The sequence below is a fragment of the Archocentrus centrarchus genome, chromosome 11, assembly GCF_007364275.1.
Source record: "Archocentrus centrarchus isolate MPI-CPG fArcCen1 chromosome 11, fArcCen1, whole genome shotgun sequence".
NCBI lineage: Eukaryota > Metazoa > Chordata > Actinopteri > Cichliformes > Cichlidae > Archocentrus > Archocentrus centrarchus.
In genome coordinates this window covers 28,003,450-28,022,790 of record NC_044356.1, presented here as the reverse complement: position 1 = coordinate 28,022,790, position 19,341 = coordinate 28,003,450, and the positions used below count along the sequence as shown (strand labels likewise).

Here is a 19,341-nt window from a genome sequence, read left to right as displayed (position 1 = left end):
CAAAAATGAAAATGGTAAAATGACACCGTTTCCACTGAAAAAGTGTAAACGGGGCCTAATAGTGTAGTGTATCAGTGGTGAAACTAAAAATTAGCAATGTACATTTATTATTTAACTTAATTTCAGAATCCACTTGTACCTGACAGAGTGATGAAATTCATGACAGTACTTATACTCATTCATCCTAATTTACTCATCCAGATGGTTACCAAAAAACAAGAAATGATAATGAATTCGTTGTCCTTTCACTTCTCTATTATGCTTTTGGCATAAGTAAGAAAAAACACAGGTGAAAAAAAGCTGGGCTGTAAGGACTCTAAGCAACAAAAGCAGCAAAAACTAGAAAACCATAATCAAACAGAGACTATTTAATAATAACCAAGAATTCAAAGTCCCAACAAGCCAAAACGCAGTGTTCAAAAACCCAGGACCATGACAGGTTTATACAGTGGAATAGTTTGTGATAACGTAGCCCTCCTTTGGCTGAATATTGTGCTCCACCTGAGCTGTTAGTTCATCAAGAAAACATCTGTTTCAATCTACAAGCCCACACGCTGTCCCCAGCAATTTCCAACAGTTTATTTTTTATCAAAAGCATAAAGATTCACCTTGATTTGAATGTGTTAGAAGAAACATCCATAAAACTTGAGCTTACACTGTATTATTTTTGTATAGCACATTTGTCATGAAACGCTGTGTGGCAGACAGTAAAGATGCCAACGCAGGTTAGCACAGGGTTAAGATACTAAAAATACACTGGGCTGGACAGGAGCCAGGAATATACTAACTAGGAGGAAACTAGGAAACAACATGGAAAAACAAGGAGCAAGGGAGCCAAGGATGAGGACACAACAAAGAACTGAGAAAGACAGACAGTATATAAACAAGATCAAGGTACAGAGAACAGGAGATATGACTGAATGGGGAGACAAGATGACTAAGGGAATAAGACTCAGAGACTAGACAAACACAGGGTCACTACAGAGGAAACAGAAAGGGAACAAAATAACCTAACTAGAAACCGAGAACTAGAAGCTAAGATAGAATACTCACAAAGAAATAATTTACTGAAAGTTAGAACTTGAAACATCTTCAGTCAAAAGAATAGATCATGAACTAGTGGATTTGTATGTACATCAGAATGTGAATTAAGTCTTAAGCAGAAGAGAATGAATGGATGGATGGATTTTAACCTTTGTGTTTGGATTGGAACATTTTTAAGTATCCTAAATTGCATACAAATAACAAACCATCATCTTTAATTTTGGATTTTGCTACAGCAACACCCCCTACAGCCATCACCCTCTCAATAATAGATTTGTTTGTAATGCTGCCTCCAGTTCATGTATTGTATTATAAAATTTTATATGTATTTTATATTATAAAATTATTATAATAATCTATAATTCCATGTAAAGTGTGTATAGTGTATATAATTCCATGTAAAGTGTGTATAGTGTATAGTGTGAATTACTTATTTTTATTCTTCTTATTTATATGTGTGTGTGTATATTGTTGCAGGTACAAAATACATTTCACTGCGCATTGTACTGTGTATAACTGCGCATGTGACAAATAAACACCATCTTATCTTATCTTATATATGTAATCAATATTAAACTACTTTGTTCTACAGCCTTCTAAAGTTGTACTACATAACAGAATGCCATCAAGAATTATTTAGAGCACCATTTGTAGTAATGAAATTTTTATGTCTGTAGTCACTGCTGACACTTTGTCTACTGAATCACTGCTCAGTGCAAACATACATATTGCACTCTTCAGTCAGTAGCTAACAGACTTTATTCTTGCAAGAAAAATTGGCTCAAGAAACTTTTAACTGGATCATCAGTCGATCTGACTCCTTTCTACTTTACCACTGACAGTTCATGCGTTGACACCTTAATGTCACTCCCACACCTTCTCTGTCAACATTATTTTCAGTATCAACAAAGCCGATCCCTCAGAGCACAGCTGCTGTCATTAGCCTGATGGTGACTGTAAAATAAGGACCTCATCTAAGCAGTTTATGAGCAGTGAATCAAGTAACATGGTAGAATTGGCAGAAATAAAACCCTATAATTCCTTAAACCTCCCTTTCATTTAAGTTCAAATCAGACATTTCACTAGAGGGAACTGATATAACCATTAAAACCCATTTCAATTACACCTTCAATGGACTTGATGGACTTCCACCTCCACTGTGGAAGGAGTACCAAATGGCTCCTATAGACCAAATAGTTTTTTAGACAGAGATTATGAATGATATGTAAAGTAAATTTAAAACCACTGAACAACAGTATGTATGATGCTCAGTGTTCAGGATGTATGAGCTGAATAAAAATGTACACTTATTCCACAGTGTGAAAGCAAAAATGCAGGATTATGAACACCTTATTGTGAATTTGGATCTTTGAAAACAAGAAGAAGTGATAGAAAAGACTGGCAAGCCGATGGCTCGATGCTGTGTTTTCAGTGTTTTACTTGAGAGAAAAATAAATATTAACATCATGTATGTTCCGCACTCTTTCTGCCGTCGTGTAAATATGTACTGATAAGCATCAGCTGAAACATTATCAACAAAGACCATGAGGTGTGTCTAATGCAAAAATAACACAAGAAATTACAGATGCTTAGTAAATATTAAATAACGACATCCCAAAGTTTAATTCAATTCAATATTTATAACAGTGGTTATTACTATAGTATTACCAAATAAAACTGTTTAGTTGTTTCATTTGCCAAAAAAATAAATAAATCAAATCAAATTACTGTCATTTTAATCCCTTAAATTTCTGATTCTGAAAATGTGGTCAAAAACCGCTGAGTGGACAGCACTTGTATGTATGTATGTAAAGTAAGTCTTAAAAGAGGCAGAATGTAGCTGCTGCTGTTGTTACAGCACCACAGCAAAGAAGACAAAGCCTGAGAAAATGGCACTGTTAATTTCAGGCCATTGCTTATTGATAATAATAGCCCAATTTTACACATCAACTACAATAATGAACATATAGAAACCAAGAAGTGCATTGTAAAAACAGCCTTTAAGAGGATCTTGCGTCTTTCCTTTGTGTGCAAGCCATAAGCCAAGACAACAACTCCTTTCCTCACAACAGGAAGCATCTCTTAAACATCTTAGCGAGCACTAATTAAGTGGAACTTAATATCACTACAACTACTGGTGAGCTGTTTGGTTGGTAGGGTGCCATGATATGCAACCTACCAGTTGAATTAGTCGCTTATACTACGACGTATAAAAGTGAAAAAGAAGATTAGGCTTTGGGAGAAATATTTAATGAGCAAAAAAACTAAACTTGACACAATCAGGGCACAGAGACACCCATAATAAAAGGCATGAGGCCTGATAAGGACGGCATCACACAAAGAGAAAGTTGGGATTAATCCCCAAATTTTACCTGAAGACACCAGTTTAGGTGCAGTCCAGTTTAGAATTTTACTCACTAAAACTGAAGCACAAACTTCTTTGGCCGCATTATTCGTTCGGTGATTCTGTTAAAAACACTCTAAAAATCTACCAGCAGCTCAAACAGTTTATCAGTTGTTTTTTTTAAGAAGAGAACTCAGAGTAAGAGAAAGGTGAGTGTAATGTGATTGCTGTGCCAATGACATAGTAGTGTTGTAGAAATGTACATATATATATGTTTTGTAGATTTTCATCCAACATTCAGTGTCACAGCATTTCTGTGTGGCAATGTACCATTGTTTGCACATAGTCCACAAGCCCTCCCATTGGGTCGTTTGAACAGCTGCTCATCTGTTGATAACATCCTGTACATCATACAGGATGTTCTTGCCTCACCTGCCTGCTGGTTTACTTCATCTTTTTGCTGGTAAGACAAATACATTTATTTCTTATTTCACACTAATCTGTGCTGAATGTCTTAAGCAATTGTGTTTGCCTTTTTTAACATGCCAGTTTTCAGTTTTTCTTTCTTTTGTATCTATTTATGTTTTTCTGCCTTTAAAGAGACACTTCTTTAGGGTCTCTACTTGTGTAGTCAAATTCTATTGAAGCAATCAGGATAATGCCATTTTGAGGTGTTTTTGTTTGGGTTTTTTTTTTTTTGGTTACAGATTATTTATAATTGTGCTGTATTTATGTTACTTAATTTTAGATTACCCAGCACAAGAGTCATGATGAAAGCTTAACTGAACAGGACTTTCCCAACAGCAATCATACAGACAATTAATGCAAATGACCCACAGGTTTCCAGATTGTGATGTTCTCTTTTCTGCTGGGTGTCTATTCATCTGCAAACAACAGATCTTGTTATTTACGTGAATCAGTAATGTGGCAGCAGGTTTATGCTAGGAAATGCCATCTTTGCCTGTCCCATAAATGCAAGAGGACATTAACCACCACTTTATACGTTTGTGATTTTTGTGCCCTCTTGTACAGCGCTGTTATACGGAACCCCACAAGGGACATGGGGAAAAAAAAATCAAGGGAGAAAAAAAAAAGAAAAGGTGCACTTTTGTGAGATCCCATAAATGTTTTGCGAGATCCCGAGTTACTTTAGCGAGATCCTGCAAAAGTTTTTAATTTAAGGCCATGAGCTTCCGTGTCAATCTTGATACGGCAGCATTTGTCAGGACATTGAAAGGATGGGCGAGAGATCGCCAACAAAAGTCATCTTTAATTCATAACTCAGTGGTTTCTGTTGGCCGTAACCACGGCAAATCTGTACAGGCATGAAGGAAGTCAGGCTGTCTGTCTCACTCTCACGCCCTCACTCTTTCAGTCACACATCACACACACACACACACACACACACACACACACACACACACACACACACACACACACACAGTGCTTTCCCATCTCCCTTCTCCTCTCAGCCACTCACCTTATAAAAAAAACCACAGTGGTGGAGGACACACACCTATGAGAGAGATTTATAGATTTTTATTTTGAGCTTGGTCTAAACTATAAACTCAAAATAAGAGCTCAAGTTGTGTGTGTGCGTGTGTGTGTGTGTTTGTGAGTGGCAATTAAGTGAAGGAGTGAGGGGCAAGAGAGTGAGACAGTTAGCCAGGTTCATGCCTGGCTTCCTTTATGCCTGTACAGTTTTGGCGTGGTTACAGCCAACATGAATTGCTGAGCTATAAATTAAGGACAACTTTTGCTGGCAATCTCTCAACCATCAACCATCAACAAGATTAATGCAGAAGTTCATGGCCTTAAATTAAAAACCTTCAGCTAGCCAGGCCCCTGTAGTTGGTATAGAGTCTATAGTATAGACTCTATACCTTTTGACGGCTAAGCTACCTTGGTCTAGACCACTGTAGCTTAGCCACCATAAGTTCTCTCCCAGCAGATCCAGAGCAGTTGGGAAATCAGGCCGACTGGATGATGGTGAGGAGGAAACATAGTCCTAAACAGGACCCCCCGTTATACCAGCAACCTGTTCATGTCTCAAATCTTTTTTCCCTACTGGTCAACACACCCACTGAGAAACAAACTCTGGTTATTGGTGATTCTGTTTTGAGAAATGTGAAGCTAGCACCATCAGCAACCATTGTTGATTGTCTTCCAGGGGCTAAAGCAGGCGACATAGAAGGAAATCTGAATGAAATGTAGATTTGTTAAAATAATAATTCACGTCGGCAGTAATGACAACCGGTTACATCAATCAGAGATCACTAAAGTTAATACTGAATTGGTGTGCAACTATGCCAAATCAATGCTATAAGTCTGTAGTTAGGAGGAGAGGTAGGCAGTAACGAAGTACAGATACTTTGTTACTGTACTTAAGTACAATTTTCAGAAATATGTTAGTTTAAATGAATCAACACCCCCAAAGCACACTGACTGCCAGAATCCTTGAAGTTCAGGCCAAGGAGGAGGAATAGCAGCAATCTTCTTATTAATCAACCAAAAAATCTGTCAGAGTGTTAATTAATTTGAAAGTCTGACTCTTAGCCTTCTACACCTAACTGGAAAACTAAAAAAAAAAAAAAGAGTTTTATTTGTTGTTATCTATCACTTGGCCTTTATTCAGATTTTCTATGTGATTTTGCAGACATTTTATCTGATTTAGTGCTCAGTTCAGATAAAATAATTATAGTAGGTGATTTTAACATCCATGTAGATGCTGAAAATGACAGCCTCAACACTGCTTTTAATCTATTATTAGACTCAGTTGGCTTCTGTCAAAATGTAAATGAGCCCACCCAACACTTTAATCACACTCTTCTTGCGTGAAGAAGAGTGTGTCAGAACAAGAGTTCTTGTTCTGACTTATGGCAAAGAAACTGAACATTTAACTCTATTTCCTGAAAACCCTCTTTTGTCTCAGTTTTTGTTTCTTAATAAAAATTACATTTTTAACAATGAACTGCACAGCAGTGGGGAATAAATTTCATTACAGTAGAAGTCTTTAATCCTCTAAGTCCTTAATTCCTCCATTATTATCTTCTTCAATGCCAACACAGTGCAAAGCAGCTACCTAAACTTGACTTCCACAGAGGTCAATTGTTATGTTAATAGCTTTACATCCTCAATGCGTACGACTCTTGATACACTGGCTCCTCTGTTAAAGCCTCAAATCAAAAGTGCTTGAATCCCAGGTGTAGCTCACAAACGTGAAGCTTAAAGAAGATAACCTGTAAGCTGGAGAGGAAATGGCATCTCGCTAATTTAGAAGATCTTTATTGAGCCTGGAAAAAGAGTTTGTTGCTCGATTAAAAAAAAAAGAAAAAAAAGCTCTTTGTAAAGCTAGGACATCTTACTATATCACTGACTGAAGAAAATAAGAACCTTAGGTTTCTTTTCAACACTGTAGCCAAGCTGTCAAAGAGTCAGAGATCTGTTGAGCCAAGTATTCCTTTAACTTTGAATAGCAAATACTTCATGAACTTTTTTGCAAATAAAAACCATTAGAAAAAAAATTATTCACAACCATCTCATAGACGTATGATTATGTACAGCTACTTTCAATACTACTGATATTTATTTAGACTCTCTCGGATTGAGTTACATCCTCCAAGCCATCAACATGTCTACTAAACCCCATTCCTACAAGACTGATCAAAAAAGTCCTACCTTTCATTAACACTTTGATCTTAAATATGATCAATCTGTCTCTATTAATGGACTATGTGCCACATGCCTTTAAAAAGCTTGACCAGTTTTTGACCCTGCTGTCTTAGCTAATTATGGGCCAATCTCCAACCTTTCTTTTATCTAAAGAAATCTTACAAATGTAGTTGTAAAAAAGCTAACTGATCATCTGCAGAGGAATGGTTTATTTGAAGAGTTTCAGTAAGGATTCAGAATTCATCACAGTACAGAAACAGCATTAGTGAAGGTTAAAAATAATATTCTCATGGCCTCTGACAGTGGACTCCTATCTATGCTTGTCCTGCAAGACCTCAGTGCAGCGTTGGATACTGCTGACCATAATATTTTATTACAGAGATTAGAGTGTGTATTAGGAATTAAGCCAGCAACAACATTCCTGCCACAAGGTAGAAGCAATGACTTTTTGGCAAGGTGACTTTTATGCTTTTTTACTTTTATTCTTTATTTATCAGGATAAAAAAATGTCATTGAAATTAAAAATGTCTTTTTTAAGAGAGATTTGGCCAAGAGAGCAAAGAAATTGCAACAAACACATCATCACAGTTCTATAAATATATTTAAAGTGGTCAGAATAATGTAGATACAATAACACAGAGTCATAAAGATGCTTGCAAAACAGGTTGTTTATTTTACATAGAAGCCCTTCATAAATCCTGTTGACTGCAGTCTATTTACCAATATAAGCAAAGACATTGCACATTAAGAAAAAACAGAGAAACACTGGAAATCACTGGCAGACCAAAGACCCCCGTCGACTTTGAGGGAGCAGATCAGGCTGCCTCCCTGCAATGGGGATCCGTTGTAGAATTGCTAAGACAGACGAGGCGTCTCAATCTCACTACCGAGTTAGAGTTTTTTACTGTGAAAACCACAAACATGTTTAACAAAAACTTTTTGTAACTTAAACTACAAATATAAAGTGTAAATATCAAGAACCTATATACAAACTTAGAAATCAACAAAGTTGTGTACAACTATTTACATTAAAATGCGTGCAATGCCTCAGGCATTGTTTTGTACTATTTACTATATTTTGGGCCTAGTTACTATTTATTTATTTTGAAATATTTACTGAACTATGCAGTGTCACAATAAGATGCCATGCAAATTATTGCACATTACAAGCCTGACGCTTCCAGATGTGTCACCACTGTTGTCCACCTTTGAGTTTGCCTTTGGTGGCTTTTTGACTAGCATCAGCCTTGATCACACAACACAAGAGCTCCTTTTCATTGGCCTATCAACACAATTTAAAAACTGTAATGTAGTTCGAAGTCCACACTTTTGACACAAGTTAAAATGGACACACCTGAATTTGGAGACAATTTTTGACTTAGCGAGGCAGCATCCTGCTGCTACGTCATCTTAAATCAGTGAAGCCATTTGGATGTGCTGACGTACTCGCCAACATCTGAGAGTTAAAGACCTCTAATCATTTAAAGACCTCTAATTCCCTGCTTCTAAATTCAGATAAAACTGTGGTTATTGTACTCAGCTCTACAAATCTTAGAAATATGGTGTCTAAAGAAATACTTACTCTGGATGGCATTACTTCATCCTCCAGTAACACTATGAGGAATCTTGACCACGATATGTCCTTCACTGCACAAATTAAGCAAGTATATGTAGGACTGTTTTATTGTGTTTGAGCAATATCTCTAAAATTAGAAACGTCCTGTCTCAGAGTGATGCTGAAAAACTTGCATTATTATTTCTAGGTTGGACTATTGTAATTCATTAGTATCAGGCTGTCCTAAAAGCTCCCTAAAAGCAGCCTTTATCTGATCCAAAATGCTGCAGCTAGAGTACTGACAGGGACTAGAAAGAGAGAGCATATTTCTCCCATATTAACGTCTCTTTATTGGCTCCCTGTTAAATCCAGAATAGAATTTAAAATCCTTCTTCTCACATACAAGGTCTTGAATAATCAGACTCCACCTTATCTTAAAGACCTCAGAGTACCATCACCCCAGTAGAGCACTTCACTCTCAGACTGCTGCCTTACTTGTGGTTCCTAGGATACTTAAGAGTAAAATGGGAGGCAGAGCTTTCAGCTTTCAGGCCCCTCTTCGATGGAAAAAGCTCCCAGTTTAGATTCTGGAGACAGAAACCCTCTCTATGTTTAAGATTAAGCTTAAAACTTTCTTTTTTGATCAAGCTTATAGTTAGGGCTGGATCAGGTGACCCTGAACCCTCCCTTAATTATGCTGCAATAAGCCTGGGATACTGGGTAGGTTCCCATGATTTCTGTTTCATTCACCACTTTTAACTCTCTATGTTTTTATACACCACTCTGCATTGAATCATTAGTTGTTGATCTCTGCTTTGCTTCCACAGTGTGTCCTTTGTCCTGTCTTCCTCCCCTCATTCCCAACTGGTCACAGCAGATGGCTGCCTCTCCCTGAGCCTGGTTCTGCTGGAGGTTTCTTCCTGTTAAAAGGGTTTTTTTCCTTCCCATTGTCACCAAATGCTTGCTTATAGGGGGTCATCTGATTGCTGGTGTTTTCTTTGTATTATTGCTGGGTCTTACAATATAAAGTACCTTAAGGTGCCTGTTGTTGTGATTTGGCACTATATAAATAAAACTGAATTGAACTGAATTTTCCACATTCATGTATTTTCTCATTTGAATAGTTCACCCCTCATTGTATCCACAGATTAGATCTGTTCTTCATCAAAGCTGCCAAGCTGTATCTCAGAATGAGAAAATCCAGGGGTCGCATTTTCCCACTACTGACTATCACAGGAATTGTTTTGGTCGCCATCCTTTTATGGGATTTATCTGGATATTATCTCTGTCATCGGGAATCGAGCCGTTGTGCCTGTCACAAGTGTTTAACAGACAGTAATCCTTGGTTTAATGAGATCATCGGTGAAGCTCCTAAACCCTTTCTGTCAAGGAAATATAAACTCTCAGAGGATGATTTCAGCTGGTGGAAGGTAAAATATGAAAAATCAAGTACATGTCACAATAAACATTTTTTGGCTCTTATTGAGTTGCTTTATTTTTATGTACAAACAATATTACATTGGTACTGGTTGAGTGTTTAATGCCTTTTAGTATCTTTTAAACCTTCCCTGAATTATCAGGTCTCAGAAATGAAAAATATGCATTTATTTTTATGTGCATATATATTATATAATTTCTGTTCAGATTAATTTATCTACAGTGTTTTTGTTTTTGTGGTGCAACCTGTGATATTTATTCAGTCCAGCATGAAAGCTGAATGAAAATAGCAAGAATTTTATGTTAAAAATATTCTATATATATTTTTTTATGAATGGACCCTGACTGGATGTCCTGGCTCCCACTTGCCATAGCATGTCTGTTGAACCTAATCAATGTCTAACAGTTGCTTAGTTGCTTTAGATGTTGGGTGTCAAAGCTCCCACATCCTCTTCATGCAACCCTTTTCACTGGGGGTTACATGTATAGTAGCATTACAACAGTTCCCTACTCTTATCCCTTGTCCACTTATGCCATATCCTTATTCCAGTAGGCCACTTATCATAAGTATGCCCTGGTTCCTCAACCTGATGTGGAACTTGATACACACTATATTGCCAAAAGTATTCATTCACCCATCCAAATCATTGATTTCAGGTGTTCCAATCACTTCTATGGCCACAGGTGTATAAAACCAAGCACCTAGGCATGCGGACTGCTTCAACAAACATTTGTGAAAGAGGAGCTCAGTGAATTTAAGTCTGGTACTGTGATAAGATGCCACCTGAACCAGTTGTGAAATTTCCTCACTACTAAATATTTCACAGTCAGCTGATAGTGGTATTTCAATAAGGAGATTCATTAGGAAAATTATTATTATAAATATTGAATTTATTTATAATACAAATAGCTGTTTGGCAATTGGACTCTGATGGCCCATTGAAACTGAAGGAAATACCAGAAGTGATAGGAATTAGGCAGGACCCCCTGAGTCTAGACACTGATGGTGGTAGAGACCGAGATGGAGGCTTGGAAGGAGGTCTTGGGTGGTGAAGGGGAGGTGGTGGGTTGCACAAATGAATCTGGAAGGGAGAATGACAGATAAGCAGTGATATTTAAAGCACGCTGAGCAAAGGCTGATTGGGTCAAGGTAGGCAGGCAGAAAGATGATTGGATTAGAAGAGATGAGGCCAGCATTGAGTTTGACAGTGCGGGAAGGTGGAGGTGATGTCAAACAGAGAAATGGCCAAACACCTGGGAAAAAAGCGGATGAGCGATTTCAGCTCTTCCTTATTGAACTTACACCTGAACTTCATTATAACAAAGGGGAAGCAATTGGGAATGACAGCAACTCAGCCATGAAGTGGTAGGCCATGTAAAATGACAGAGTGGGGTCAGTGGATGTTGAGGCACAGAGGTGGCCTTCAGATTAGCTCAGCAACAGTGTGTAGAGAGCTTCATGGAATGGTTTTCTATGGCCAAGCAGCTGCATCCAAACCTTACATCACAAAGCACAATGCAAAGTGTTGGATGCAGTGGTGTAAAGTACACCGCCACTGGACTCTAGAGCAGTGGAGTCATGTTCTCTGGGGTGACGAATCATGCTTCTACATCTGGCAATCCAATAGAAGAGTCTGGGTTTGGCAGTTGCCAGGAGAACGGTACTTGTCTGACTGTATTATGCCAAATGTAAAGGTTGGTGGATGGGGGGTTATAGTGTGGGGTTGTTCCTCAGGAGTTGGGCTCGGCCCCTTAGTTGCAGTGAAAGGAACTTTTAATGCTTCAGCATACCAAGACATTTTGGGCAATTTCTTGCTCCCAACTTTGTGGGAACAGTTTGGGGATGGCCCCTTCCTGTTCCAACATGACCGCACACCAGTGCACAAAGCAGGTCCATAAAGACATGGATGAGTGAGTTTGGTGTGGAAGAACTTGACTGACCTGCACAAAGTCCTGACCTCAACCTGACAGAACACCTTTAGGATGAATTAGAGCGGAGACTGTGAGCCAGACCTTCTGATCCAAATGCACTTATAGAAGAATGGTCAAAAATTCCCATAAACACACTCCTAAAGTTTGTGAAAACCCTTCCCAGAAGAGTTGAAGCTGTTATAGCTGCAAAGGGTGGTGGGCCAACATCATATTAAACCCTATGGATTAAGAATGGGATGTCACTTAAGTTCATATGCATGTGAAGACAGAGGAGTGAATACTTTTGTCAATAGAGAGAGGGAGAAAGAGATAAAGGGCAGAAAGTTTAATTCTTAACACTATGGCATATTTTGAAAGCACTAATTGCTGGAATATTTCATCATTAGCAGGGATAGTGTTAAGGAATGAAATATGCTTTGAACCAGACATGTGATCTGAAGCTGCAATAACCTTCTTCTTCTTTGTCAGAACTTGCAGGGGGCAAAACATCAAAACTTGACTTTGTACAATCAAACAGTAGACAAGCTGTTTCAGATACTCACACCCATTACAGATGTTGCAGAACCCAGGCCCGATCGCTGTAGGACTTGTGCTGTGGTGGGGAATTCTGGAAACTTGAAAGGATCGCGTTATGGAGCTCTGATAGATTTCCATGATATTGTAATAAGGTAATAATCATTTAACACCATTACAGTCATCTTTAAAAAAATCTAACTTGAACAATGTCGTTGACACTAACAAAAAATCTGAAAAATGTAGATTCACATCACGAAAAAATCATAGTCCTGTAGATTGTGCATGCAATGTGATTTAAATTATTATCTATCCTAAAAATTAAACATGTAAACTAAATATGTGTCTCTGTGTACTATTTAGAATCAACTACGGGCTCACCAAAGGCTATGAGACAGATGTTGGAACCAGAACAACTCATCGTGTCATGTATCCAGAAAGTGTTACTAAATTGGACAACACAACTCATCTTCTGTTTTTTCCATTTAAAACACTTGATTTTCTGTGGCTTTACAAGTGCTTAAATCCAGGGTAGGCCAAACAGCTGGACTTTTTTCATAGTGTATTTCACTGGCACCATGAACTTTCAGAATTTTACAGCTTTTAATAGAAGAGTGCCGTCCGGTTTTGTCTGTTTGAACGAGCAAACTAAACAGCTAAGATTGATGGTGTGTGTAGCATTGAAATTGCATTGTTTGGCTATTTAGGGCTAGTGTGTATCAGTGAACAGGACAATAACATATTAGTGTACAACTCCTTATGAACACAGCAGAATTCTAAAGTAGCAGGAAGTAGGTAGGGTAAACTGGATCTTGCCTTTTGAGCCTTACCATGAACCAAAACAATGAACCAAAACAGTAAAGTTCCTGGCCATTAAACGCAATATACCAATTAGCTGCAGGATACAAAAATGTTACAATTTATGTGCTTCAAAGAAATTAAAGATATGCTTCAAATAAATTAATGATGTTAGGAAGGGTCATTATTTTGTTGGCTGAAATTAAGTGGCAAAAGATGATTTGGAGTGATATCTTTGTACTAATAGTGATGACCAGACTTTTTGTTTCAAGCCAGACCCATCAAACTTTGCACACTTGTTCACCGATTTTACTATAACACCATGTTGACTCCCCACCCACTCAGCAGTGATTGTTATTTCTAATTATGCTGAAGTGATGTTGGGTGACTGAATGACTGAGGACTGAAGGTCTTCTGTCTCGTCTACAGGTGTGGCACAGGAGGTTCTTAAGACTGTTCTGTATTATTCAATATGCGTCATTTTGAAAAAAGGCAAACACACAAGAATTGTTAGACTTGGAAAGTAAAATTTAAAGCACAGAAGCAGAATCGAAGGAACAAATGTCATTCACTTGCTTGGGGGAAATAACTCAGTAAACATCAATACAATAACTCCCACTTACTCCCACTCAGTACGATTTAAGTGCAGGAACAGTTTTGCAGCTATTAGGAAATATCAATACCAGGCCTGTATCACATTTGCCAACTTCATTCACTCAGACAGACCTGACTGAATTCATACAGTGTAGCTCCCAGTTAGACAAGATGAGGAGATATGTGAACTTAGGAAAGTATGGTGCCGTGAGCCCTTTGTTCAAGTGACTTATCTTGTTTCTGTCCAAGTGCCAAGTCATGGCCAGTTTTAACACAGTTAATCACAAAAAGAATGGTATCGAATTTTTGAAAGGTTAACCGAAGCCATAAAAAATATACTATGTCCTGTAATATCCCTTGCCTGAGGTATTTCCACAGCTCTTTCATGAGAAAAACTTGCACTTACAGAGTTGGAAAACAAAAATTTGCATTTTTTCCCATCACAAACTAGCTAACTTAAGTTTTGCAGGAGCCTTGGCTTACTTAGGGTCATGTATTGAACAATGTGTATTGTCCCACAATCCTGTGGCAGACTGTCCCCTTCAGACCACCTTTACCTGTGCCAGCCATTGTATTTTCCCATAGGAGCTGCTCTCTAAATCAGCAGTAGTACAATTGTAATAGGCCCCTAGTGAGTGGGCTGCCAACAGATTATATTTTATCCTAAAAAAAAAAAAAAAAAAACAGGAAAATGATGAGATGGACGACAGCAGTGCGTTTCCTTCTCCCGCTTCTGCCGAGTCTTTATTTTTATACGTTAATGTGTTCCAAATACTTTATAAGCACATAGGTCAATGTCTATTATCAAAGTCAAAATAATATAATATAATCCAACACAAACCCATATAAAATAACCAAAATGTAAGCAGTCAGATCTGATGTTGCCTGTACACAAATAAATGAAATATAGGCTATGCTTGTTGCAATGCATACTTTGTTGGTTACATACTATAAGTGCATTGTTATTATCACATAGGCTTACAGGACAAAATTGTATCATACTAAGAGCACATCAGTGTAGTGGTGCACTTCAATGGAGAAGTTTAGAAAAAACAATTATAACTGCCGCACACAGCTATGGGATATGTGGTGAGCTAAGCTAGCTCCTCGCGTCCTTCTGCCGAGTCTGAAGACAGTAGCCACACTAAGCCATCTCACAAGGGCGAAGGTGCCCCCGTGTTAGCACTCTATTTACTTTATAACAAAAATCAGAAAACTATGATCCTAATTTAACAAAATTATAAACAAAATTTGCACAATACCACAAAATTAAACCACTTGATGTGACCACACATTGCTGTGTGTCACACAATCCTTATTAGCTGCCTGTTCACTGGCTTTAGCAATTTTCATTCTGCACCTAAACTTTTCAGCAATGAAACAGATACCGCACAAATTCAGCAATAGTTCCCTCAGGAAGTTATAATTAGTGCTGAGTGTGAGGGACAGGGATTAATGCCCTACATATGGTACATTCTTGGTGTGCCATGTTTAAAATGCTATGGTTTATAAAGCTAAACAAGACTTCAGTAGGCTAATAAACAGGAAATATTAAAACACATTTTTGAGATGCTGCAGCATTTACCTTTGAGATTTTAGGTTAGTGAGTCAGAAAGTAATCCTTTTTCCAAAAGCTGTTTGAAAATGTAGGAAAGCAACATGTTCTAATTTTTCACATAGCTAGTAACTACAGAGCTACTTTTGAATTATATGTTTTGCACTGACCCATATGAATTTACTGTAACTGTTTACTGTTACTCTTAAATATTAGGCCATTATTAGCACATATTTGATAATCAGTCAGTTCTCTACCAAATTTAACAATAAATTTTCTTTTCAACAGAGAAAGCGATTTTCGCCACTCCGACAAGATAGCAAACAAGGATTTAGTGAGTATTTTAAATTTAGCTTAACAAAACTGGTAAAAGTTCATAAAGGTCAGATTAAAAGCCCTTTCTGATTCATAACAGATAATGATCCTCCATCCGGCTTTCATAAAATATGTTCATGAAGTCTGGCTGGGAAAGAAGGGATATTATCCATCCACTGGCTTTCTTACTGTGGTTCTCAGCTTACTTATGTGTGATGAGGTATGTTTACATTACACGTTGTATTTGTACATTATTCATCTGACTAACAGTGGTTTTAGTTAACCTCCAAAAAACACTGATTCACCATTTACCTTGACATTGAAGCTACTTGCTGTGGCATCCCCTTATGGCATGAGAGCAGCTTAAAGTAGCTTTGCTCTCTGATAGTGGTGTGTAAAAATGCAAAACTTGGTACTGATCTGAATACAGGGTCAGTATTGCTGAAGCAAAGAACCAATTCTTTTAACTTTTAATGCCAGGAACAATGAGACAACCCCCCCCCCCCCCCCCCCCCCCAAACAGGAGTGGTTTTACAGGTGGAGGTCATTGACAGTTTTTCCCTTCTCATCTTTTGATTGTTTTGAATTTGTTTTGTATTTGGCAATGCTCAGTGTCACTACTGGTGACATGAGCCCATACCTGGACCTTACAGAGGTTGCACAGGTAGTCCAAGTCTTCCAGGATGGCACATCAATACGTGTCATTGTGAGAGGGTTTGCTGTGTCTCCCAGTACAGTCTCAAGAGCATGGAGGACATTCCAGGAGACAGGCATTTACTCTAGGAGAGCTGGACAGGGCAGCAGAAGGTCCTTCTTCTCACGCCAAATACCTCAATCTTTGTCTATTCTGACCATAAAACATTTCTCCAGAAGGCATTTAGCTTGTCTATATAGACAGCAGCAAATTTCATTTGCACTTGAAGGTGTTGATTTCTTGATGGAACACCCACTCAATCCAGTGATGTAAAACTTACTTCACTGTGGGCAGTGATGCTGGTGTTCTAGAAGTTTCTGGCTTATGGCAGGCTTGAGCCTTGGTGGTTCCTGCATTGTTCCTGAATGCGCTAACTAACTTCCTCTCATCTGAGGGTGACAGTTTGGGTCAGTGGTGACTCATCAGAATAACTTGCACTTATAACTCAATTGCTTGAACAGATGATCTTGGAATCTGCAGTTGTTTACAAATTGCCCATTAAGCTTCTGGAATGGATTTCCCAAAGTCCTGACCTCAACCCCATTGAAAATTTGTGGACCAAGCTTAAAAGCCTGGTCTGTGCCAGGGAACCAACTAATTGAAATGAACTCTACCAATACTGCAAGGAAGACTGGTCAAATATCCAGCCAGAATAATGCCAGACGTTTGCTTATGGCTACCAAAAGTGTCTGACTGACATGCAACTTGCCAAGGGACATTCTTTTTTTTTTTGGCCACAGTGGCTTTATTGACACGGCTGCCTGCTCCACCACTGAGCCACCCCTGCACCTGCCAAGGGACATTTAACAAAATATTAGTGGGGATGTATGTATACTGTTGCCCCTGTATGGATTACAGAAAATCTAAATAAATTCAAACTTGTGCACCCAGTTCTTGTTTTTAAAGTCATTAAAGAAGTATGATTTACAATCATTCCACCCTGGAAAAAAGAACAGTTTAAGAAAATCATTAAAAGCTCAAAATTACCATGACACTCATGCCCAAAATGAGTTTATGTAAACTTGTGACCACAACTCTATGTGTATGACTTACTCAGCAATAAAATATAATGAGACACATTCTTAGTTTTACACTTTTTTATTCAAAAAAGTACTTTATGAATGCAATTAATGGCAAGATTACTTTACCATTAGAGGCTTAACTTCATTGTGTAATTTTTGTTTCCCCAGGTCACTATTTTTGGGTTTGGAGCAGACAGCGAGGGAAACTGGAGCCACTACTTTGACATCCTCAGAAACAAACAATTAAAAACAGGAGCTCATCCAGGACGATACGAATATAGAATAATTGAGAGATTACACAAGAAGAAAATAATTACTTTTTTTAAAGGATTGTAATTTCTTTTTTTCTATTTGCATTTCAGTCTTTATCATTTGCATATCATCGTCAATGATAACCCTAACTCTATACAGTGTATATATATATAAAAATTTATTTTTAAAACAGTTCTCCCAAGTCATTGCAATCAGTGGACAAAAAACAAACAAAAATTATTATTCTAACTGACATGCATCAAAAAATATGTATATATTTTCCAAGGACAAGGATCTGGAAAATTGGGTGCAATGACATTTAGTATCAGTCATGGCTGCCTACAATTCACATTAAAGCCCTGTAACTTGTTCATAAGTAAGAAACTAAGTAAAGCTAAAAGAATAAAGAAGTCTTTGCATAAACAGATGTAAGATGTAAAATTTCAGAAAGCATACTTGTTAATGATGAGGTACACATTTGTGTAGTACACAATAACACACCAGCAGACAAATTTAATGAGCAAATTATAGCACTGGAGTCCAGAAAACACAGAAATGGGCATTACTTCTGTTTATGCTATGACTCTATTGAAGGCTTTCTTGATACATTTATGGCCTCACATTTGCATCTCACTCATCATATCTTTGAAAACACCAAGACAGCAACAGCCCAGAGACAAGAAATTAAGGGGACAGAACAACTTGCACTTTGATATGGCCACCATTTGTATTTGTCTGGTGTTTGGCTCAGTTTCCTGAATGTCTGCGAGAATGACCAGAAGGGGTCAGAAGAACAGATTTCATCAGTTTCCTACTGACAAAGAGAGGAGAGCATGATGACTGATGATTATAAACAAACAGTAGTAGAAACATGCAGGCTGGCCACTAGGGGGTACAGAGGGTTACAATGACATTGTGCACTTGTAATATTGATCCTGGTAATTTGCTTTATTTTCTGTTATAACTATATACAGTTTGCTATAAACACATGTGTAGTCTTAGTACAGGTGGCTGTCAGTGGACTTCAATTGTCAGTTTCTGATCATTGTTAAAACCTTTTTTTTTTTTTATTTTGCTTTTAATTTTGCTTCTCTAGATTCTTTTCCATTCTTTATACCTGATAAAGAAAAAATATTACCCGAATGAATCATTTACATTGTTGAGAGTAGGGGCTCTGTTGTGTGTAGGCTTATGCTTTCTTTTTAGCATCCGGCGTTTGATAGCTCTGAACAGACAAATAAATATGGCGGACGCTAGTTTTGGTTGAGGCTGCTTTTGGTGACGTCACAGGCCTAATTGCTCAGTCTCCCTTAATTTCTTGTCTGTGCGACAGCCCAAAGGTTCAGCAGCTCTGACAGAGGCTTCACAGTGGGACGTCATTAAGAAATAGATTATGTCATATTGGCTACATTCAACCTTTATATATGTGTCTACAAGTATGTGGTGAAAATATGGCATGGTGATGGTAGGGCTAAACTACTTTAATATAAAGTGGAAAACTGCAACAGTGCCACTCTGGGAATTTTAAGACTTCACTTCAGGTTTCATTTTTGGTAAAGTTTACAGTTAGGGCTGGATCAGGTGACCATGAAACAATTGTTAGTTCTGCTGGTT

The 19,341-nt window shown here is 37.9% G+C and overlaps 1 protein-coding gene across 1 annotated transcript; it reads left to right on the top strand.

Moving 5' to 3' along the window:
* Nucleotides 1-2,588: 2,588 nt before the first annotated feature.
* On the top strand, nt 2,589-19,117 carry LOC115787704 (CMP-N-acetylneuraminate-beta-galactosamide-alpha-2,3-sialyltransferase 1-like). Its single transcript, XM_030740484.1, has 8 exons — nt 2,589-2,593; nt 9,763-10,045; nt 12,453-12,652; nt 12,861-13,028; nt 15,733-15,778; nt 15,860-15,979; nt 17,644-17,799; nt 19,061-19,117. Exons 1-8 carry the CDS (start codon nt 2,589-2,591, stop codon nt 19,115-19,117), a joined length of 1,035 nt encoding a protein of 344 aa, XP_030596344.1.
* Nucleotides 19,118-19,341: the final 224 nt, after the last annotated feature.